Genomic DNA, 24,100 nt, shown 5'->3' on the forward strand with positions numbered 1-24,100 from the left:
CAAGTCAGTTGAGGTATTGAATCTCCTATGAAGGTACTCACAAATCATTACATTTTACTCCCTTATTTGGCATTTTCAATAAAACAATATTATTATTGCTTTATTATAAAAAAAAATAGATCCTGGCCGGTGCCGCGGCTCACTTAGCTAATCTTCCACCTGCGGCGCCGGCACACCGGGTTCTAGTCCTGGTTGGGGCGTCAGATTCTGTCCCGGTTGCTCCTCTTCCAGGCCAGCTCTCTGCTGTGGCCCAGGAGTGCAGTGGAGGATGGCCCAAGTGCTTGGGCCCTGCACCCCATGGGAGACCAGAAGAAAGCACATGGCTCCTGGCTTTGGATCGACACAGTGCACCGGTCATAGCAGCCACTTGGGAGGTGAATCAACGAAAAAGGAAGACCTTTCTCTCTGTCTCACTCTCTCTCTCTCACTAACTCTGCCTGTCAAAAAAAAAACAGAAAATTAGATCCCAACTTTTCTTCCCTGCTCATCCTAGTCACTTTTTGTTGAAATTCCAAATTTTTAACTATTACAGTGTCTTTTACAACTTAGATATGCTAAGCTAAAATACTTCAAAAAACATACTCCATAAATAGACATCCTTTGTGAAAATTTTTTTGTTAAAATTATTCCTACCTTCATCTAAACCTTATTCAGTCACATTTTCACTTAACATGTTTTTTGCTCTTCTAACAGTTACTGTAAATGTGCTCCTCCCTCCCTTTCAAAAATGTGAAATCCTGTCAGAAAAAGCAGATTTTAGAAAATGAAACAACTACAGTATTATTGCAACATGCTAGAACACAACTGTGAGAGAAAATTTTACAGAAAGTGGTATCTTGTTACTTCAGTTTGCAACTCTCATCTCTTTTCCAACGATTTTTAAAGCCAGAACAGTCTGTACGCTTCTCACAATATCAGTGTTTTCACTGAATTTTCTCCTATTCTTCAGATTCTATTCTGAAAGTGACAAAACATGAATGGGAAAAATACCAAAGCCTGATTTTTCAGATAACTACTACTTGAAGAATAGTTGGGAAAAATTCTTCACTTTCAGCTGCTTTTGTCTCAAGAAGACTTGGCTTTTTACCCTAATCAAATGCTACGGGAGAACAGTTAAATGAACCCTTTGGTTTGTAACTCTCTTTATCCTCAAATGCTAGTCTATTCCTGAGGATTTTTTAATCTTTAATCTGACAATACAACAAGACCCAGTTAAAGCAGCAGGAGGATTTCCTAACACAAAGTTGCAAAACCTAAATTCTGATAAAGATTGCTTGCAAACTCGATAGAATGAATAATGAGATTCTTAGTAGACTGTTGTTCTTCCACAAGAGAAAAACAGGTTTTAAAACTCTTAGCCAGACTCTGGTTACCTTAAGAAGACACTGTATTCAGGATAGAAGACACTTGTGTACTGGACCCACGCACCAACCTCCTCTTCAGTTTCCCGTTTTTCAAAAGCTTCTGTTTTTGAAAACAGATTAAATGACTCAAATCTTCTTACAGATATGTGTCGCAGACAACCATCCAGGTGTTTCTGCCTCAGAACCTTTGGAGTAAAACCAAATATTGTGGTCATATTATATAAATACAAGTTGACTGTTCAAAATGTAAGTGATAAAAGGACTCTCATTTTTATCATTTAAAATAACAATCATTTAGCCCAACCTACTGAACACAACTCAAAAACAATGGACAAAATATTTTAAAACATCACTTGAAGGCAACAAAGAGTAAAAAATATAGTGAAGATTTACCAGTCTATAGTACAAAAAAGGAGATAAAACTACAGAGGTAAGCCTGGCTTTTCAAACAACTTTCTCCTGGGGACATCTGTCAATCCCAAAAGAAAAAAGTGAGAACATAAGCAGTACCTTTAATAGCCCATGGACCTAGGGAGTAAAATTTAAATTTTAAAGCTTACCTATTCAGGTGCAGGTAAGGTCAGTAACAAACCCAGGCAGAAGCAAGTTTCTTATTAAGTTTGGGCTCTGTGTGTGTGTGTATACCCATGTGTGCTACTTAAGATAAATCAAATATATAATTATGCTGGTGTCACTGACAGCCAAATTTATAAGTTTGAGAATAAGGAGATACAGATGTTATGCCTAATGAGATTTAGCAAAAACTCAGTAGCTCTAAATGTAAATGGAAGTGTAATACAAACTAGTGATATATATCATTTTTCTTTTAAGATTTATTTATTTGAAAGACAGAGTTACATAGAGTGGAAGAGCCAGAGAGAGAGAGAGAGAGAGAGAGAGAGGTCTTCCATCCACTGGTTCACTCCCCAAATGGCCGCAACAGCCAGAGCTGAGCTGATCCGAAGCCAGGAGCCAGGAGCTTCTTCCCAGTCTCCCACATGGGTGCAGGGGTCCATGGATTTAGAGCATCTTCCACTGCTTTCCCAGGCCATAGTGGAGAGCTGGATCTGAAGTGGAGCAGCCAGGACTCAAACCGGCGCCCATATGGGATGCCGGCACTGCAGGTGGCAGCTTTACCTACTATGCCACAGCATCAGCCCGGATATATTTCATTTCTCAAAACTATCCATCTGACCACTAAAAAGGGCTAGAAATGATGACCAAAATCCATGGGCACACCTAGTGAGCACAGTGTTATCTATAAACACCATTTCCTATTAAAATAAAGTAAGGCTCTTGGAAAAAATGGTAGGAATTGTACAAAAGAGACTGAAGCACCCTGTACAGAAGAAAATAAGAAACCTAAAAAATTATGGGTTATGTCAAAAGGATTCCAGAGAGGATCTGAATAGGGTTCAGTGGCCAAAGACAAGACAGTTTGAGAACTGATCAAGATAACAAATGAAATAGAATCAAAATATATTATTAGTTCATGATGGCACTTTTAATGCTACATAATGCCCATTCAAGAATTCTAGAAAAGATATTTTTGAAACAAATAAGGAAAAATAACCAAATATTTGTCTTTCCTACATGATCTATAACTGAAGATATCCAAATAGAAAATGAGAGAAGTTTTTCTATATTGTATAACAGTATCCCAAATAAAACAGGAAGAATTAGAGTACTACCATTTTCCAACACCCTCAATTCATAAACTTAGGCAATTATCATTAAAAAAGAGAAGTAACCAGACATCAATGCAATTATTCACAAAAAAAAACACACTATGTTGATAATTTAACAAAACAAAAACATCAGATCTGAATCTGATCACACCTCCATATCTACTAACTTGTAGAAAATGGGAAATACAAGGGATAGAGGAACATACTAAATGTCACCATCAAGGTACAATTAGCCAAAGTTCAAATCACAGCAATCTCTACAGATAAATTAACTCTATTAAAGTTGTTTCAGCCCAAAGTAGCTACAGTGGTTTATATTATCTAAAAAGGAAAGCTTATTCCAAAAATGCCATAATTCTCATGAGTAGAGGGCAAACCAAGATAAGATCCAAGAAAGAAAACACATTAGTATGAACATATCTTGAAGGGAAAATATCTGTCAAAATTTATATTATACAGAAGGTTGACTTCTTAAATAATGGATCAGAAAAGGTAGCCTATCTGTAATAGGTTAAAAAAAAAAAAGAGGGGAATAAACTGTTTTATAAAACTTTCCCAAAAATAGGGTCTTATTATTATCTGTCAGCTATGGCCATGAGGGAAAAAGATAAACTCAGCAGAGCATACTAGTCAGAAAACAAAACAAAGTGAATGAATTTTTAAAAATATAAAATAAAGGGGCTGGCACTGTGGCGCACTAGGTTAATCCTCCGCCTGTGTCACCAGCATCCCATATGGATGCCGGTTCTAGTCTTGGTTGCTCCACTTCTAATCCAGCTCTCTGCAGTGGCCTGGGATAGCAGTGCAAGATGGCCCAATTGCTTGGGCCCCTGCACCTGCGTGAGAGACAGGGAAGAAGCTCCTGGCTTCGGATCGGCACAGCTCCAGCCATAGTGGCCATCTGGGAAGCGAACCAGCAGATGGAAGACTTTTTTTCTCTGTCTCTCCCTCTCTCTGTGACTCTACCTCTTAAATAAATAAATAAAATCTTAAATATATATATATATATAATAAAAACATTATAAGTTGTCTTGGATCTTGTCCAATTAAAGCCCAAAAAGCAAACTTCTTTTTATAACAAATTAGTCTGATGTCAAGGTAATGGGACCATAAATCAGTAGCTTAAAAAACTGAGTTACCACATGTATAATATTGGAAAGAGCTTTTGCAGTTTAGTAAATCTCAGGATTTACAATATGACCAAAGTGATACTCAAGGAAAACAACATGCAACATGAGGGCACATACACTAATTTATGGAAAATAAGTTAAAATATAAGCTTGTTATTTAAAAATTTTATGTATTTGAAATACATAATGACAATACAAAACAAAATGACAGAGTGGGAGGGAGAAACAGAGAGAGATATCTTCCATCGACTGGTACACTCCCCAGATGGCTGGGACAACCAGGGCTGAGCCAAGCTGAAGCCAGGAGCTTCATTAAGGTCTCCCACGTGGGTGTCAGGGGCCCAAGCACTTGAGCCATCTTGCATGGCTCTTTCCAGGCCATTAGCAGGGAGCTGAATCAGAAGTGGAGCAGCCAGGACATAACTGGTGCCTATATCAGATGCTGGCATTGCAGAAGCAGATTTATCCACTATGCCACAACACCCACCCCAAAATCTAAGCTTGCTTTGGTATAAAAACTATTTTAAATGTATGTATAGTTTTTTCATAATGCACATTTTTCATGAACTTTTTGACAACCCCTTGTTTACATGGATTTCAAAAAATTTCTGCGGGTCCAGCGCTGTGTCACAGTGGGTGTGCCAGCATCCCATATGGGTGCCGGTTTGAGTCCCAACTGCTCCACTTTCTGATCCAGCTCCCTGCTAATGTGCCTGAGAAAGCCGCAGAGGATGGCCCAAGTACTTGGGTCCCTGCACATGGGAGACACAGAAGAAGCTCCTGGCTTCTGGTTTAGGACAGGCCCAGCTCCAGTAAGCATCTGGGGAGTGAACTAGAGGACAGAGGATCTCTCGCTCTCTCTCACTCTCTCTCTCTCTTTCTCTCTCTAGCTCTGCCTTTCAAATAAATAAATATTTTATTAAAAAATATTTGTGCCAAAATAAATGGTATTTTTAATTCCATTTTCCACAATTTTTTTAAAGTATTTTCACATTTAGAATAAATAAAACATTTCTTTGTATAATCCATGTTAGGTAAAGTTAATTAAAATTGGAAAGCAGGCCAAATTTGCTTTTGATGTTCCTTTTTAATTAAAAATATGTGGGGCCAGTGCTGTGGCGTAGTGGGTAAAGCCACTGCCTACAGTGCCGACATCCCACATGAGCGCAGGTTCAAGTCCTGGCTACTCCACTTCCAATCCAGCTCTCTGCTGTAGCCTGGGAGAGCAGTAGAAGATGGCTCAAGTCCATGGGCCCCTGCACCCACATGGGAGACCCGGAAGAAGCTCTTGGCTCCGGATTGGCTCAGCCCTGGCCATTGCGACCATCTGGGGAGTGAACCAGCAGATGGAAGATCTCTCCTTCTCTCTGCCTCTCTTTCTCTCTCTGTGTAACTCTGCCTTTCAAATAAATAAATAAATCTTTTTTTTTTTTTTTTTTACAAAAAAAAATGTCATTAAGATGGGCATCCCATATCAGAGTATTGGTTGGAATCCTGGATACTGTGCTTCTGATCCAGATTCTTGCAAATGCTCCCTGGGAGGCAGTAGATGATGACTCAAGTGTTTGGGTCCCTACTACCCACATGGGAGATCTAGATGGGAGGTCCAGGCTCCTGGCTTCAACCTTGCCCAGCCCTGGCTGTTGAGGGCATTTGGGGAGGCAACCAGCAGATGAAAGAGTTCTCTGTCAATCTCTCTGCTTTTCAAATAAAATGAAAATAAGTAAAATAATCTTATTTTTAATTGATTTATTTTAATCTATTTCTTTATTATTTAATAAATATAATATTCATTATAATATATGATATAAATCAATATTATATAATGTATATTTATAATATAACTATATATTAATTATAATATTTAATAATGTATATTTATTTATTTTATTTGAAAAGCAGAGTTACAGAGGCAGAGACAGAATTTCTATCCACTGGTTCACTCCCTGGATGGCCACAATGGCCAGGGCTGGACCAGGCTGAAGCCAGGAGCCTGGGGAACTCCATCTGGTTCTCCCACTTGGGTGGCAGAGGCCTAAGCACTTGGAACATCTTCCACTGCTTTCCCAGGTGTATTAGCCTGGATCTGGATTGGAAGTGGAGCTGCCAAGACTCAAAACAGCATCTATACAGGATGCCAGTATCACAGCGACCACCCACTATATCACAGCATAAGCCCCAGTAGAAGATCTTTTATTAAAGTTACAGGAGTACCTTTGTAATTCTTTGAGCTCAGTCTCTTCCTCTATAAGATGGAAATTACACTGTACACCATGCAGCTTCAAAATTAATGTCTGATACACAATACCTACAGATGGCCTAAAAGGCTTTCACTAGTGAAAATTAAATAAGACAATATGTGCTATTTGGAAAGTGTCAGCTTAGAGTTGCTACCCAATAGTCAACTCACCTTCAACTAAACAAGGCAATTATCTCCCCTCCTTCCTCTCAAAGTCACTAAAATACCAGTTAAGGAGCAAATATAATAAAAATCAGATGGACAAAGAGACAAAGGGGAAATGATGAATAAGTAATTGGGGAGATGAAAGAAAACTGAATCTAAGCAGTAGGGAAGTCAAGTCCTCCCAAAGATTTATAAACACTTAATTACTAGAGGTGCTGGGTACCCATGAAGGCTATGATGCAGCTGTTGGTGACAGTAAGGCTAAACATAAATGTACTGGTGGAAAATCTTTTAAAAGAGTAGCTAGATGTAGTTGAATAATAGTTTGAGTGCCCCTCAAAGACCCATATATTGAAGTCTTTTTTTTTTTCATGAAATATTTATTTTATTTATTTGAAAGGCAGAGTTACAGAGAAAGAGAGAGGGAGAGATCTATCTGCTGGTTCACTCTCCAAATGGCCACAATGGCTGGGGTTGGGCCAGGCCAATGCCAGGAGCCAGGAACTTCATCTGGGTCTCCCACATGGGTGCAGGGGCCCAAGGACTTGGGCTATCTGCCGCTCCTTTCCCAAGCATATTAGCAGGGAGCTTAATCAGGAGTGGACCAGCCAGGAATGGAACCAGTACTCATACAGGATGCTGGCATCACAGGCAGTGTCTTACGTGGCTAATGGATTGATGCACAATGGATTAAAGGTACAGACTTGATACATTATGGCATCTAGGAAGCAGGCCAAGTGGGAATTGCTTAGGCCATTGGGGGTGTGCTCCAGGAGGGCAGTCCTCACAACAGAATTGGCTATAAAGGGCAAGTTGGGCCTGGCAGCTCTCTCTGATTCCTGACTCACCATGTAATACTTCCTCTGTACTCATTCTGCCATCCACTGCACTCATTAGACACCAGACAAATGGGCTGTCTGATGTTACACTAAGAAACTACAAAACTGTAAGCTGAAAAAAACTCTTTCCTTCATAAGTAGCTCAAGTATTTTAGTTGCAGTCATGAAAAGCTGACTAAAACACCCTGATTCCACCACATTACCATGCAACTATTCCTCCTACCCACAGAGAAACTCTGAAGGGTAAATTTCTAGAAAAGATGAACCACAGAGGTTCTGGTCAAACACCAAGCATACCCTAGAGAAGTATAAGATGCTCCTCGCTGAGGGGTGGCACTATGGCATAGCAGGTTAAAGCCCCAGCCTGAAGAACCAGCATTCCATACAGGTGCCAGTTTGAGTTCCAGCTGCTCCGCTTCCAATCCAGCTCCCTGCTGGTACACCTGGGAAAGCAGCCGAGGACGGCCCAAGTGCTTGGGCACCTGCACCCCCGTGAGAGACCCAGAGGAAGCTCCTGGTTCCTGCCTTCAGATCAGATCAGCTCCAGCCATTGTGGCCATTTGGGGAGTGAGTCAGCAGATGGAAGACCCCACTCTTCCTGTCTCTACCTCTCTCTGTAACCATGTCTTTCAAATAAATAAAATAAATCGAGGAGAGGAGAGGAGAGGAGAGGAGAGGAGAAGAGAGGAGGAGAGGAAAGAAAAGAGATGCTCCTCTCTGATTAATATCCCTTTCACTCACTTAGTGTCTGGATCTCAGGCAACCAGACTTATATCTGCCAGAGAGGAGTCCGTGGTAATCCTTGCTGAAGATACTGGAACAAGACAAAAACAGATACCGACATTTGGGATCCTCAAACAAAATGGCCAGTTTAGGTGGAAGTTGCCATCCAGTGACTTCAATCAGGATGGTTTGTAACCAGAATGGTGCTTAATTCTGGCATTCAAATGGGAAAATAATTCCCCTCTGAGTGTCAGAGCCCCAAAATAATAAAATAGGGAAGCATGAAAAAGAAGTCTATGGCAACAACAAACTCCAGGTATAGGACTTTCTCCAAAAATTCTAAGAATTAGTTCTGTACAGTCTCTAGATATAGGACAGATCAAAAAAGAATCAAACAAAACCAGAAGGAAAAGCACTTAAGATTCTACATGACTTCAACTATGAAGAGAGGGAATGAAAATGAGAAAAGTCTAACCTCTCTGTCAAATAAAAGGGTTCACCATCCAAGCAAAGACAAAAAAAATCCCAGAAGAATTACCACAAAGAGTCAGAATGATGATAATAGAGTGATGATAATAGCTACTATTTATAGTCAGTCTATGATATGGCAGAATTCTGAGCTAAGCATTATATATATATATACACATATATTATATATGTTCACATTATCTCAAATCTTCAAAGCAAACCTGCAAAATGTGTGTTATTGTTTCCATTTATTAAATGAGTCTTAGGAAGTAGAAAATTGAACAAATTCCTATGGTTTACAGGAGACTTAAACTTACAACACACTTGTTACCAAACGAATTTAAGATGGCTTTAAAACATATACATGAAGGTAACATTCATAAAAAGTGATAAGAAAGAAAAAGGGAAAGCAAAGAGAGCTATAAAATAAAGACAAGAATAAAGTGGAGCTGGATCTGTGGCATAGTAGGCTAATCCTCTGCCTATGGTGCTAGCATCCCATATGGGTGCTGGTTCATGTCCCTGCTTCTCCTCTTCCAGTACAGCTCTCTGCTAAAGGCCTGGGAAAGCAGAAGATGGCCATGCACCCACATGTATACCCAGAAGAAGCTCCTGGCTTCTGGCTTCAGACTGGCCCAACTCCAGCCATCAAGGTCATTCGGGGGTAAACTCTTTTTCTCTCTTTGTCTCTGTCTGTCTGTCTGTCTCTCTCTGTTTCTGCCTCTCCCTCTCAGTAATTCACCTCTCAAGTAAAATAAGTAAATCTTAAACAAACAAACAAAAAAAAAGAATAAAGGTGAAACGAAAGTACACTCTATACAGATTTTTTTTTTTTTTTTGGACAGGCAGAGTGGACAGTGAGAGAGAGAGAGAGAGAAAGGTCTTTCTTTGCTGTTGGTTCACCCTCCAATGGCCGCCGTGGCCGCCGCGGCCAAGCGCTGCAGCTGGCGCACCGCGCTGATCCGATGGCAGGAGCCAGGTACTTATCCTGGTCTGCCATGGGTGCAGGGCCCAAGGACTTGGGCCATCCTCCACTGCACTCCCTGGCCACAGCAGAGAGCTGGCCTGGAAGAGGGGCAACCAGGACAGAATCTGGCGCCCCGACCGGGACTAGAACCCCGTGTGCCGGCGCCGCAGGCGGAGGATTAGCCTAGTGAGCCACAGAGCCGGCAGATCTTGACATAGAAGATCTATTACTCACAGTAAGTGGTAGGCCTACAATCATATAAGATACAGATGTGGTTGATATCAATGCTCTCTTACCATAGTACCAGAACATTGCTAAGATATATATTTTTAAACTCTGTAATAATGCCTAAAGTGAATTCAAAACACTAAGATATTCCCCTTATTCAATAATAAATGACTTGAGATAAAGTAATGATATAAAGGTAGAAAAGGAAAGGGGTTAGAAAGCATCCCAGGACAAGCTTTTTAAAAAATATTTACTTACTTACTTATTTATTTATTTGAAAGTCAGAGTTTTGAAGAGAGATGGAAAGAGAGCAAGAATGAACTTCCATCCATTGATTTACTCCCCAAATGGCTGCAATGGCCAGTGCTGGGCCAGGCTGAAGCCAGGAACCAAGAGCTTCTTCCAGGTCTCCCAGGTGGATGGCAGGGGACCAAGTACTTGGGCCATCTTCTGCTGCATTCCACAAGTCATTAGCAGGGAACTGCATCAGAAGTGGAGCAGCTAGAACACGAACCAGCCCCATATGGGATGCTGGTGTTGCAGGTGGTGGCTTTACCTGCTACTCCACAATGCTGGGCCCAAGGATATAAATCTTACAAATAAAGTTTGGGGTCTGAGGTAGGACCATGAACTCAAGAGAGCACCTAGGGATAGTAGCTTCCTAAAATGACAAAAAACCAGGGGTGAAAGAGCAGTGCTGCCTCTTTTCTCCGGCAGGGATTTAAAAGAACCAAGAGAGCAATGAAAAATGGGTAGACAAAGTGAAAAGTAAAAGGCTGCAAGAAAGCTCCATTCGAAAAGGAAGGAAGCAGCACTAACCACCTACTCAGCCCTTGCTGAAGGAAGCCACACAAGCACTTCTGAGACAGGGGACCAGAGTCTGCTTTCCACTTTCAACAATAGAATCAGAAGGCCCAAAGAGAACACAAAATACAGCAGCAGCTCTCTTAACTGACTTGGGAGTAACAGACATTCTCCACTCCCTCTATTAAAAGTTCAGAATGTACCACGTGAGCTGAAAGATAGCAGCTAATATCTTATTCTTGCCTTTCTCTGTTTGTCAATCGTGCTTCTCCAGAAACTTTTCAATTTTTATTTATCTTTTAAAGATTTATTTATTTCAAAGGTAGAGTCACAAAAAGGGGTGGGGGGGAGGGAGAGAGACATCTTCCATCCACTGGATTCCTCCCCAAATGACTGCAATGGCCAGGGCTGGAAGACCAAAGCCAGGAACTCCTTCCAGGTCTCCCACATGAGTAGCAGGGCCCAAGCACTTGGGACATCTGCTGCTGCTTTCCCAGCCGCACTAGCAGGATGCTGGATGAAAGTGGAGCAGCTGGGACTCCAATCAGCACTTAAATGGGATGCTGGCAGCTGCATCATCACGCCAGCCCCTTTTAAACATTATACCAATAGTTCAAATTCTCATCATGAGAATACTGTCAGTAATTAAGTATTAAAAAAAAAAAAACTAATGAGGGGCTGCCAATGTGGCATAGCAGGTAAAGCTGCCACCTGCAGTGCCAACGTCCCATATGGGCACTGGTTTGAGATCTGGCTGCTCCACTTCCGATCCAGCTCTCTGTTGTGGCCTGGGATAGCAGTAGAAGACAGCCTAAGTCCTTGGGCCCCTGCATTCATGTGGGAGACCCAGAGGAAGCTCCTGGCTCCTGGCTTCGGATCAGCACAGCTCCGGCTGTTGCAGCCAATTGGGGAGTGAACCAGTGGATGGAAGACCTCTCTCTCTGTCTCTCCTTCTCTCTGTGTAACTCTTTCAAATAAATAAATCTTTAAAAAAAAAAAAACTAATGAAATAATGCTAAAATAGAGTTGTTACTTCCATTAAAACTTAAGTCAAATATTTTGAAAAGATAAAAGAAAGTTTGCTTGATAAAGTACCGTACTTAAAAACTGGTACTTTATGGGGCCAGTGCTGTGGTGTAATAGGTTAAACCTCCACCTGCAGTGCCAGCATCCCATATGACCACTGGTTCATGTCCCAGCTGCTCCTCTTCTGATCCAGCTCTCTGCTATGGCCTTGAAAAGCAGTGGAAGATGGCCCAACTCCTTGGGCCCCCACATCTGCATAGGAGAGCTGGAAGACGCTCCTGGCTCCTGGTTTCAAATGGCCCTACTCCAACCATTGTGGCCATTTGGGGAGTGAACCAACAGATGGAAGACCTTTCTCTCTGCTTCTCCCTCTCTCTATGACTCTACCTCTCAAATAAATAAAATCTTTTTTTTTTTTTTTTTGGACAGGCAGAGTGGACAGTGAGAAAGAGAGACAGAGAGAAAGGTCTTCCTTTGCCGTTGTTTCACCCTCCAATGGCCGCCGCGGCCGGCGCGCTGCGGCCGGCGCACCGCGCTGATCCAATGGCAGGAGCCAGGAGCCAGGTGCTTTTCCTGGTCTCCCATGGGGTGCAGGGCCCAAGCACCTGGGCCATCCTCCACTGCACTCCCTGGCCACAGCAGAGAGCTGGCCTGGAAGAGGGGCAACCGGGACAGAATCCGGCGCCCCAACCGGGACTAGAACCCGGTGTGCCGGCGCCGCAAGGAAGAGGATTAGCCTAGTGAGCCGCGGCGCCAGCCTAAATAAAATCTTTTTAAAAAAATTTTTAAAAATAAAAACTTTAGGTATGGGAAGCCAACTGTAAAAACATAGAGACCCAATTATAAACATCAAAAAGGATTTAGCACTCAGATTGTAATTTCACCATTTTTTTTAAGTTTTATTTGTGTATTTATTTATTGAATAGGTAGATTGAGAGAGACAGGAAGAGAGAGATCTCCCAACTAATGGTTCACTTCCCAAAAGGCCATAACAGCCAGGGGTAGGACAGGCCAAAGCCAGGAGCCAGGAGCTCCATCCAAGATTCCCAACCAGGTAGTAAAGGCCTTAGTACTTGCCTTCCCAAGCACACTAGCAGGAAGCCAGATGGGAAGTGGAATAAGCTGGAACTTTAACCAGCACTCTGATATGGGATGCCAGCATCAGAAATGGTGGCTCAGTCTGCTGCACTATAACACAGGCCCCTATAACTTCACTTTAGAATACATTTTTATAATACACCTCTTTAACCAATTTTTTTAACTTTTATTTAGTAAATATAAATTTCCAAAGTTCAGTTTATGGATTACAATGGCTTTTCCCCCCCATAACTTCCCTCCCACCCGCACCCCTCCCATCTCCTGCTCCCTCTCCCATTCCAATCACATCAAGATTCATCTTCAATTATCTTTATATACAGAAGATCCATTTAGTATATATTAAGTAAAGATTTCATCAGTTTGCACCCACACAGAACATAAAGTGTAAAACACTGTTTCAGAACTAGTCATAGCATTAATTCACACTGGACAACACATTAAGGACAGAGATCCTACATGAGGAGTAAGTACACAGTGACTCCTGTCAAGTGATCAATTTCAGTTCACAATTGATCACACTGATAGGTCTAAGACTCAAAGGGATCACACAAACAAGACTAGTGTCTGCTAATACTAACTGATAGAATAAAAAAGGGAGAGAATGATCCAACATGGGAAGTGGGATGCACAGCAGACTCATAGAATGACAGATGTGATGAACCAACAGATGCGCTGTGTTCTTTCTCAATCTTTCTCTCTGCCTCTCAAATTTCTTAAAGATGTAAATTACAAACACAGGAAATACTGAACAGTTAACATAAAGGGCCATGAGACAGCACTGGCACTCTACAGAGTCATGAAAAAAATTATGAGTGTGAAGACAGAAGCAGATGTAATGAAGATGTCCCCCATAAGAAAGAGAGGGAGCCATACATCTCCAGCACTGCTTAGGTTCTCCCCAGTGTTGAGTGCACATGGGGTAAGTTGGGGGCAACACTGTGGCTTAGTAGGTTAAGCCTCTGCCTGTGGCACCAGCATCCCATATGGGCACTAATTTGAGTCCCAGGTGCACCACTTCTGATCCAGCTCCACGCTGGTGGTGTGGGAAAGCAGTGAAAGATGACCCAAGTGCTTGGGCCCTGCACCCACGTGGGAGATCCAGAAGAAGCTTCAGATTGGCCCAGCTCTGGCCAACGTGGCCATTTGGGGAGTTAACCAGAGGATGGAAGACTTCTTTCTTTCTCTTTCTCTCTCCCCTCCACCTTCTATAACTCTGCTTCTCAAATAAATAAAAATTAAAAAGAGAATGGGTCATTCATTTTTAGAAATTTATTAATAGCCTGAAAATGTCTAATATTTGTGATAGATTATTATAGATAAATATTCACTTCCTCCTTGCCTCTTTTGCTATGTCCAAGGAAAGTGTATACGTCCCTGCCCTTTAACTTTGGACTTGGCCAAGAATCTTACCTTGACCAAAACGATGTTAGTAAGCATAATGCAAGAGGGACTTAACATGTGTTGCCATGGGGGGCAGATAGTTGGTGCTGTGGTGAAGACACCACTTCAGATGTCTGCAGCTGGTATCAGAGTATCCCAGCTCTGCTTCCAATTCAGCTTCCTAATCTGAGAAGGCAGCAGATAATGGTTTAAGTACTTGGGACTTGTCACCCAAGTAGGAGACACAAACTGAGTTCCTGGTTACTGCCTCCAGCTTGCTCTAACCCTGGCTCTTACAGGCATGTGGAGGGTGAACCAGTCAAGGGAAGACTGGTTGAGCTTGCCCTCTTACATTTCTGCCATCACCATGAGAACATGTCAATCAGTCCAATGATTAGAGGCATGTGGACCAAGCATGCAGCACAGAGCCACTCAGTTGTTCACAGCCTCTGTCAGTACACAACCAGGTGATCCACAGATGCATAAATATATCAAGGCTCACGGTTGTTATGTCATTACAATGGGGTGGTTGTTCGTTACTCAGCAATAGCTAACTGATATAATACCCTAAGGACTAGGTCCCATGGGCCACTTAAAAATTATCCCTACTCTCAAGTTGTCCACAAGCAATAGTATTTACTAAAAAGCAATTATCTAGGATCTGTGCTAGTGCAGAGGATGGAGGTTAATGATACATCTTCTTTTCCAAGTGAGAACTCCTATCCTACTGAAAAAAAACACTCTAATCAAATGATATAAAACAACATGATAAGGGATTTGCCAGCTGAGGATTTGGGGGTGGCTTTGCAGAAGAGTAGAATGAAATGGGGGTCTGAAGGATGAACAGTCATTCACCAGGTAGAGAAGAAGGCCAGCAGGCACCGGAGGCCAAAATATGAAATGTCAGAATGTGTGGAGTTCAACTGGTACCATAGTTGAAACTCGCCACTTTCTGACTTTGGCAGCAACCCAGAGTGAATACAAGTGCTGATGAGCTCGAGTTTTTACTGTACTAAGAAACAGTGAAGTCGTGTCACTGAGTAGCAAAAGAAGCAGTGTGTATCTCAACACTGACATACAGGCATAGGCTGAATATCCCTTCCCTTTTCTGAAATGCTTGGGACCCGAAGTGTCTCAGCTTTCAGATTGTGGAATATTTGCTTATACCTAATAAGCTATTTTTTTTTTATAGGCAGAGTGGACAGTGAGAGAGAGACAGAGAGAAAGGTCTTCCTTTGCCGTTGGTTCACCCTCCAGTGGCCGCCACGGCCGGCGCGCTGCTGCCGGCGCACCGCGCTGATCTGAAGCCAGGAGCCAGGTGCTTCTCCTGGTCTCCCATGGGGTGCAGGGCCCAAGTACTTGGGCCATCCTCCACTGCACTCCCTGGCCACAGCAGAGAGCTGGCCTGGAAGAGGGGCAACCGGGACAGAATCCGGCGCCCCGACCGGGACTAGAATCCGGTGTGCCAGCACCACAAGGTGGAGGATTAGCCTAGTGAGCCGCGGCGCCGGCCGTAATAAGCTATCTTGAGGATGACACCCAAGTCTAAACAAGAAATTCATTTCTGTTTTATAAATAACTTATACACATAGCCTGAAGATCACTTTTTACAATACTTTTACTGCACATGCATTTTCACTGTGACCATCACATGTCAGGTGTGGAACGTCCCACTCTGGCCTCATGTCACACTAAGAAGTGTCAGATTTGGGAGCAATTCAGATTTCCCATTTCTGGATTAAGGAGGCTCCGTGTGTGTATGACTCACTTTTTTTAGAAAAAGATTTATTTATTTGAAAGGTAGAACTACAAAGAGGCAGAAGGAGGGGGGGGAGGGAGAGAGAGAGAGAGCGAGGGAGCTTCCATCCACTGGTTCACTCCCCGAATGGCTGAAACTGAGGGAGCTGGGCGGAGCTGGGCGGATCTGAAGCCAGGAGCCAGGAGCTTCCTCCGGGTCTCCCACGGGTGCAGGAGCCCAAGCACTTGGGCCATCTTCTGCTGCTTTCCCAGGCCATAGCAGAGAGCTGGATTGGAAGTGGAGCAGCTGGGACTTGAACAGGCACTGACTTATGGCACCCGTATGGGATGCTGGCACTGCAGAAGGCGGCTTTAACCGCTAGGCCACAGCGCTGGCCCCGTGCATGACTAATTTAAGACCCTTCCTTATTCACCAGTCGCTAATTCTATCTTAGAAGATGTTTACTTCACTACAGACAGTTCCAATAACAATGATCTATGAGAGTATTTTATTACCATTTATAACATGAATAGCAAAACCAGATCATTAATACTCGAGAAGACTGTCAATGCACAGTGAAGAAATGATCTTACTGAAGTCTAATGAGTTATGTCCCTATCAACACACAAAGGCCAAAGTATGCAAAAACGCGACAACATCCCCAAATACAAAAAAAAATAAAAAAATAAAAAAGCCACCCCCAAAATACAAAAAGTGCGATCTCCAGCAAGGCGGGCCGTAGCTAGGAGATGCTTCTCCAAGTAGTTAACAAATGGAAAGTGTAGTCGAGAAGTTTTCGGCACAAAACCTCAGGCAGAGGCATGACACTGGTGTGTAGAACCAATCAACAGTCTCCGCTTCCAGCGCTTTGGAAGGAGCGTTTGCACAAATGCGAATTTCCGTCACATCTGCATAGGGGCGAAGTGACCAGAACTACAGCAGCAACTCTGGAGTACGGGACGATCTCGTCACTAACAAGTAAGACAGCACACCCTGACGAGTATCTTGCTGATCGCTGCTAACGCCAGCAGAAACGTCCCCATCCGAGGGAGAGGGGGAGGAGGAAGCCGGCAACTCGGCCCACTCACTTCACCCACGGAAGACACCCAGGCAACGCGCGTAAGCAGACCGCGCCGATGGCCAAGAGCCGCGGGGCGAGCGGGACCGCCACCAGGGACCAGGCTGGGAGTTCAGAAACCAGAATCTCAGGGAAGGAGACGGGACAGAAGCAGGATCGAAGCGCTGCCCGCGAAGGGGACTGGCGAGCAAGGCGGAAAGTTCCCCCGGCGCCGGCCAAAGTCCCGGCAGGGGTCTTCTACTTCGATCCGAGTTTCCCCGGGGTTCAGCCATGGCTGCTCCCCGAGCCGCCCAACCCCACTGAATTCCTCCTTTTTGGTAAAACCACCAGGTGAAGCAAAAGGGCACTCTCGCGACAAGCGGAGCTGCGCAGGAGAGCGCGCAGGGGTCGGTTGCTAGCTGGCCCCGCACCTGTGAGGGGAGTGGCCAGACGCACAGGTGAGGCGAGCGGGCTCTCCCTTACCTGCCGCAGGAGCTTCCACCGGGCAGCTCCGAGGGGCGCCGAGACTGGTGACCCCTGAGCGGCGCCGCCAATGTCCGAGACCCCACCCGTGGCTCGCTCCGTCTCGCCAACCCCGCTGTCCGTGACACTGGACTCCATCCCACTGGACCCGCCAATACGCGGATGTGCAGCCAACCCAGCTCTCCCCTGTCAGGACCTGCTTACTTCTTCCCTGTCAGGACCTGTGATGGCCGGCCTCTCTTCTGAGGCACTTGCGCGCGCGCCCTCCCCGAATTCCGCATTTCCGGTATTCGCGTCTCCTTGACAACCAGAGCAGCGCCGGTACGTCATTGCACCATTTTTGCAGGTGGCCATCTTGAGTGAGGGCACGCCAGGTGGTAAGGGAGCTGTGGCCGAGCAAATAGGACCCTGTTTCTCCTTGTTTTCTGCCCTCCTAGTTCGTCTAGAGCTCAGAAGACTAGAAATTCTTTATTATAAGTCTTATATCTTTGAAGATTGTATAACCTAGGGAGGGAAAATCCGCTCCATGACCACAACAAAAATGGCGAAATCTGCTTAGAGCTCGTGCTAGATAGGGGTTACGTAAGCCGGCGTGCTGCAAACCAGCACTGGGCTGCTCTGGATAGGTTGTCGCTCTGCAGGCTGCAGCACGCACACTTCGGCTGGACGGGGCTGTGGGCGCAGCTGTTGCTTTCTGAGAGCTTCAGGTTCTCCGACCTGCCTTCACTCGTGTGTGTCGCGAGCCAGACTGACTTTCAATTTGCGTACGTATTGGGGGGGGTGCTGTGCTTGGGGGTCTCTTCCCCTTTCATCCAGCTACCCCGCAACCCATGGGTCCCCGCTTTTTGACGCTTGTCCCTTGACTGCGGGTTCCCTGGTACCACTCCCTCTCGCACTCAGACCTTCTCATTTCTGGGTGCAAGGTTGCCCAGGAAAAACGAATAGGTTCCCTTGGGAACACCCGTTTGTCTGCCCCACCCCCGTCCCTAGCCTTGCCGGGTGGTCTGCGGGTGCGTGATGGAGACGCGGGTGGCAGATGTGGTGATCTAGGGCCTTTGCAGACCCCGGTTGTCAGGGGCCCCTTTTGCTTGCTTCCTTCCTGTTTGCCAGCATCGCCTGCTCCGCAGCCCAACTCTCCCGCTGCTTTGCTGCGACACAGAAGACCTAGCGGGGCGAGGGCGTTTTATGGACGACTTGGGTGGTTCAACAGTGTGCTGCTGCCTCGGTGGTTCCTCTCCTAATCATAGTTGCTTACGTGCCGGACACTGTATTGAAGTTTAACATAAGTTATCATTTTATTCTTACAGCCAACAACCCGGGAAGGTAAATGATGTCATTACTTTACAGGTGGAGACACCGAGGCCCAGAGACATGGTTAAGTGCAGGAGCCACATGTGAACCTGGGCCTCTGATTTACTAGCTATCAGGTCCATTAAAACCCACCACCCAGCAGGATCGAGAGCCTTCACATTTTATTTTTGCATCTCGCCATGTTTTTTAGTCTTTTTTTTTTTTTAAGAGCTGAATACCTGTTTAACGTTAGAGTCCATTATGAAGCCAGATTGGACTTTTTTCCCATACTGCTTACTGCCCAGGTGATCTGATGGGGTTACTTAAACCACCAAGCACCAATTTGCTCACCTGTAATGTGAGTTGTAATAGCTCCTTTATCAAATTATGTGAAGTTTCAATTAGATGAAAGTCTCTGGCATGTAGCCAACACTCAGCAACTATTAATCTCTCATGCCCCGTGTTCGTGTAGTAATTAGGTTTTTCCAGTTTATCATCCATTTAGGTACCAGAGATAAATTCAGAATTACACCTGTTAAACCCCTGAAACCCCTTAGATGCTCCATTAAGTCTGTGTATTTACTTGCAAATTTTTGTTTTGTTTCTTGTTTTCTGTTGTTTTAGTTTGCCCCCTATGTGTTGGAGAATCAGTGGTGCTTGATAGAATTGACTTCACACATGAGACACTTAAGTCACAGCTGCCAAGAAGTATGATTTGAGTGAAATGTTAGATTACACAGGTGTTTAGACTTACCTGTCCTATGAGCTGCTTGCAGTTTTGATAACTGAAGGGGCCAGGCCCTGAAGGGGAGGGATAAGAACCGCAGATCTTAGGGACTCTGAGAAGCCACTGCTGTGCAGTATACCTTGGGAAGCATTCATGTGCTGGCAGCCCCAAAGGGAGCAGACACCAGGGACTTTGATACCATGCAGCAGAAGGCCCAGTTATTTCTCCGAGCTTTCAAGTATGGTATTCCTCGCCTTGGGAAGTGCATGCAGAAGCAGAATTTGAATCACTGTCCCTTCGCTGATCACTATTATAATAGAATAAAATTGAGAAAGTATCACCTAAACGAGTGTCTGCAGAGTAAACCCAAGATCTCAGAGTTAGCAAGAAACATCCCAAGGCGGAGCTTCTCGCGTAAGGTATGGACTGTTTAAGTTAACCTATTTGTAGGACATTAAGATCAATTTTAGCTTAAAAATAAATGCATAGATGATCAGAGCTACTAATTTTATAAATCTAATTTGATTTTTAAAAATTTTCAGACTCAGTTGTACAAAATATCAGTATGAAAATATCTATGTGGGTACTTCAGAGAAAGTTCATGGAAAAATAGGATTAAGACTACAAAAATTTAGAAGTTCATGCATAGCTATTTCATCATGCATATTTTCCAAGAACTTTTAAAAGATCCCTCATACATATTTATAGGTCTCTAATGTAAAATACAAAAACGTACACTTACAGAAAGGGATTCTCCTCAGGGCTTCCTTCATGTGCTTGCCACTGGGTTCCCGAATATAATCCAGCTTTCTGAAACGACTAGATGCCAGTTTATAGCTCCTGATAGGACTTAATAATACGCCAAGTGTCTTATGAATCCCAAACTTCACTAAAAGTAAACTTCACTAAAAGCCATATAACTGTATGTTATTTCTCTGTTAAAGCAAAAACCATTTGGATCTTTAATAAGACAGTGGGGGACCTGAATGCCCTAATACAGGCAGTCACATACTCAGGGCTGCCTGGGATGTTCCCAGTCTACACCTGTTGTCACTTTGCAATTATTAATAGTGTTCTCCTTTCCTCAAAATATCCTGGTTAGAATGATAAATTATATGGCCCTCCTACTTATTTGAAATTAAGCTATTTTAATTTCTGGCTTAAATGTAAGTTGTTTTTGTTATATTGTACTTTATCTTACCTGTTTAATTTTTGTTTCGTACTGATTTTTCATTTAGTCTGTTGGGACTTCCTCTTAATTATAAGAATATATTTTTGTGATCAAATACAAAATTAGCCATTTTAAGTGTACAATTTAGTGCTGTCACCTAACATACTGTTTCGCAGCCATCACCACTGTTTCCAAAACACTGTCATCACCACCTAAAATGTCTGTTAGGCAATAACTCCGCCCTCGCTTTCCCTCAACCCCTAGTCCCTCTCTCATCTACTTTCTTTCGGTACAAATTTGCCTATTTTAGCTAGTTCACATAAGTAGAACTATGAAATATTCATCCTTTTGTGTTTGGTTCTCTTAGTCTAATGGTTTCAAGGTCCACCCATGTTGAAGACATATCAGAACTGCAGTCCTTTTTAAGCTGAATAATATTTCATTGTATACCTAAACCACATTTTAATCCATGTGTGTGTTGATTGAATGATGGGCAGCTGCTTCTCTTTTAAAACTTTTTTAGTCTCACCCTGGCTCTGGCTTTTACCCACCCTTTTCTCTTTTTCTAGCTCATACCTCTGTGGTATGTCCGTGTGCTTTTTTGTTTTGCCCGTAACTTTTTATCTGTTAGTCCTGTGGCTGCCCTAGATTCTTATGTTTGGTCTTTGAAATTGCTTACCTTTTATGGTACCTTGCCTCAGTTGAACAATTTCTTACTTGATTCACTTAAAAATCCTTACATCTTTTAACTTCATCTTGATCTTTTTAAATTTCTTGTGGGTTTTTTTTCTCCTTCCACATCCTTATTTTAGAACAATAAAATTGTTTAAGTTTTACCTACTGGACCAAATTCTGGACGTGGAGATGGTTCTATTTTGTATTGTGTTTAGAATAGTGCGTCATCTTGTGCTGTTAACTCTTAGCTTATAAATAGTAGGCAGGAATTACTGCCATCAGGGTAACAGCTGTGAGGTGAGCTCACACTCTAAAGGAGGTTGACTATTTTTTTCCTTCCATTTGTCCCTGAGACAGATTTTCAAATCTCTCTCTCAGATTCCCAGTACCCAGAAACTTTTATCTGACTCCGTGACTCTAAGAAGAGTACCTCTTTTGTAATTCCTTTCTCTGATAAAATCAGCCATTTCTGATTGGCAGTCAGCCATTTCTCGGAGACGTGATTGGGTCTAGGAGCTGGAGTGTCCTCTGTGATCACTGAGACCTGGGGAAGCTTTGTAAAGATAGCCTGGAAAGACCCCCAGCCAAGATGCACATTTAATTCTTGTAACCAGCATCCACTGAGTTTCAGCTTTGGCTACTCACAGGTTCTGATAAAAGTAGAAAAGGTAGTTAGTGTCTTTAGGCAAATTAAAATGTCTGCTTAACGAAAGGTTAACTGACTCACTAAGTTAACTAAGGAACAAAAACAGCATCTGTAATAGGAATGCCAGACAACAAGATTTTATATAAACACAAATACACACATAAAAAAAATTGTGTGACTGTGAACTGGTCAGGATTCTTATTTTCCTGACTTAAAGTGACGAGTTTGAATTTAGCATTGTCTAAAAGTCTTCGAAGTGCTGACATTTCATGATTGTCTACCTCTGCCTAGTTACCTTAGCATCAGTATCACCTGTAAGTCTGGAATCTTCAGTACTGATGGCTGTAATCCAGGAATTCTGAGGAGCTTTTTAGAAATGTCAGTTCATGAGTCTCGCCCCACTGGGTGAGAATCTCTGATGGAGACCTAGGGATCTGTTTTATTAAAGTTCTTCAGGGAGTTCTGAAATGCCTAGCCACTAACAGTAGACCTGTATTTAGAAACTGGAGATACTTGGCAATCTAGTGTTGTTGATTTAAACCTAATCAGACTAATTCAGGGCTGAAGTTCTTATTGGCAAGCAGCTTAACCTCACGCATTATGTTGGCTAGATGGCAAGATGAACTTGCTCTATCAGACTCAGGTGCCAGCCAGAATAGCATTAAATCAGATACCGCATTGCTTATAATCCTGCGCTGCCCGCAAAAATAATTCCTAAAATCTTGGATCATATTAATTTGAACAAGATATGAAAAGTAAAATCGAGAGAGGACTAAATCCTTCAGTTAGGTGTGTCATTTGCCTGTTTCTACAGATGAGCAGTTCCTGTACCAATCGCCCAATAAGTCGGCAGCTGTCTTATTCACTGGACTTTGAGCTGTGATTTGTACCAATCAGATTCTTCGAATCCTTTGATTCTTTGAATTTCTTCGAATTCTTATGGATTCCGAACACCACTGGGAAAGGAGAAAAATTTTAGCAAAGAACTCAAAAGTAGTCTCAACAATTTTTTTATAATTCATAAGTGGTGCTGCTTTATAGGTACAACTTCATTATTGGCTGTTTCTTCACATTCTAGTGTACTCTTTAATCTGCTCCTTCACTACAATCTCTATTGGTGTCACCAAAGGTGTTACCTATTCCTACCTAGTAGATACTTCTCTTTCACCAACCCTCTTGGCAGGTCTGATGGGCCTGACCAGTCCTTCCCTGAGACACTTTCCTTTGGGCGTCGTGTCTCCACACTTCCCTCTTACCTCAAATCCAACTTTACCTCTAAATGTAGATGCTCCTGGCCCTTTATTCTCTACTTTTTTCCTAAGTAATCTTATCTCATCACGGGATTTAAGTACCGTAGCAATTATTACTTCATGCCAGACTCTTCCTCTGAGCTACACAATATTTGCCCTCTGCCCAACAGTCTCCAGTTGGACATGGCACTGGCTTCTGGGACAAACTGTCCAGCTTGAAATTCTGCTCCAGGTTGAAAGCCAACTCTTTCATATCTCCCCGCTGTGTATTCAGTTGTTCAAGCTGGAACACTGGAAAAAACTGTTTATTCTTCCCATTCCTTTTCCCTGCCATCACTTCCATTGACAAGAAAGCCAAACTGGCTTTGTGATTTTTGCCATATTTTAGTTTAACCAGCTTGTCTCATCAAATGATAATCTTCAGGAAGTCACTGGTTTGATGTTCTCCTTATTCTAATAAGATGTTCATATATATAAATCATGTATGATACCCTTTAGGAAGTACTACATCAACCTCCAAGCTATGTGTTGAATCTGCTGTGTTTTTCCATCTTCATCGATACCACTCTAGTTATCTTTTACCTGGACTGCTGGGAAAAACTCCTATTTGCCTACCCTCTTGTTCCCTTCCAGTCCATTTAGCATACAATCAAAAGAATGATCTTAAAATACAAATGAAGTAATATTACTCCCCAGCTTAAAACCCTTCCAGAACTTACTAGAAAATCCAGTTTTCTAATCATGGCCTCCACAGTCATGCAAGATCTAGCCCCTCTCTCATTGCATGCCACTTTGCCCCCATTTACTTTGGTTAAGCCATAGTGGGCATCTCCCAGATTAAAGAACATAACTGTTTCCCATTCATGACCTTTATATCACTATTTCCTAATCCTGTTCACTACTATGTGACTATTTCTTTCTCCTGTTTTAGAGTTTTGATTAAA

At 43.1% G+C, this 24,100-nt stretch overlaps 2 protein-coding genes across 21 annotated transcripts in view; one reads left to right on the forward strand and one right to left on the reverse strand.

Moving 5' to 3' along the window:
• The window catches only part of CAMKMT (calmodulin-lysine N-methyltransferase), a 464,573-nt gene extending 446,822 nt beyond the window's left edge, over positions 1-17,751 (reverse strand). For 5 of the 8 annotated variants that reach the window (XR_016229406.1, XR_016229408.1, XM_089326458.1 and 2 more), the window contains exons 1-2: positions 17,602-17,751; positions 1,374-1,549 (exon numbers count right to left, since the gene is read on the reverse strand). Coding sequence is in view for 5 of the 8 variants with exons in the window: in XM_089326458.1 (XP_089182584.1) it covers positions 1,374-1,549; positions 17,602-17,751 (326 nt within the window). In the remaining 3 variants the exon portion in view is untranslated. Of the gene's footprint in view, positions 1-1,373; positions 1,550-17,397 lie in introns of all 8 variants that reach the window. The other 3 variants (XR_016229407.1, XM_070069190.2, XM_002709891.6) reach the window with 1 other exon arrangement.
• Positions 17,752-17,891: 140 nt separating this feature from the next.
• PREPL (prolyl endopeptidase like) overlaps positions 17,892-24,100 on the forward strand; it is a 54,930-nt gene continuing 48,721 nt past the window's right edge. For 4 of the 13 annotated variants that reach the window (XR_016229400.1, XR_016229403.1, XM_002709895.6 and 1 more), the window contains exons 1-2: positions 17,892-18,161; positions 19,312-19,833. Coding sequence is in view for 5 of the 13 variants with exons in the window: in XM_002709895.6 (XP_002709941.3) it covers positions 19,615-19,833 (219 nt within the window). In the remaining 8 variants the exon portion in view is untranslated. Of the gene's footprint in view, positions 18,162-18,507; positions 18,721-18,744; positions 19,834-24,100 lie in introns of all 13 variants that reach the window. The other 9 variants (XR_016229401.1, XM_070069180.2, XM_089326455.1 and 6 more) reach the window with 5 other exon arrangements.

This window comes from Oryctolagus cuniculus, chromosome 2 (assembly GCF_051225735.1).
Source record: "Oryctolagus cuniculus isolate XC-2025 breed Fujian yellow rabbit chromosome 2, ASM5122573v1, whole genome shotgun sequence".
Lineage (NCBI taxonomy): Eukaryota > Metazoa > Chordata > Mammalia > Lagomorpha > Leporidae > Oryctolagus > Oryctolagus cuniculus.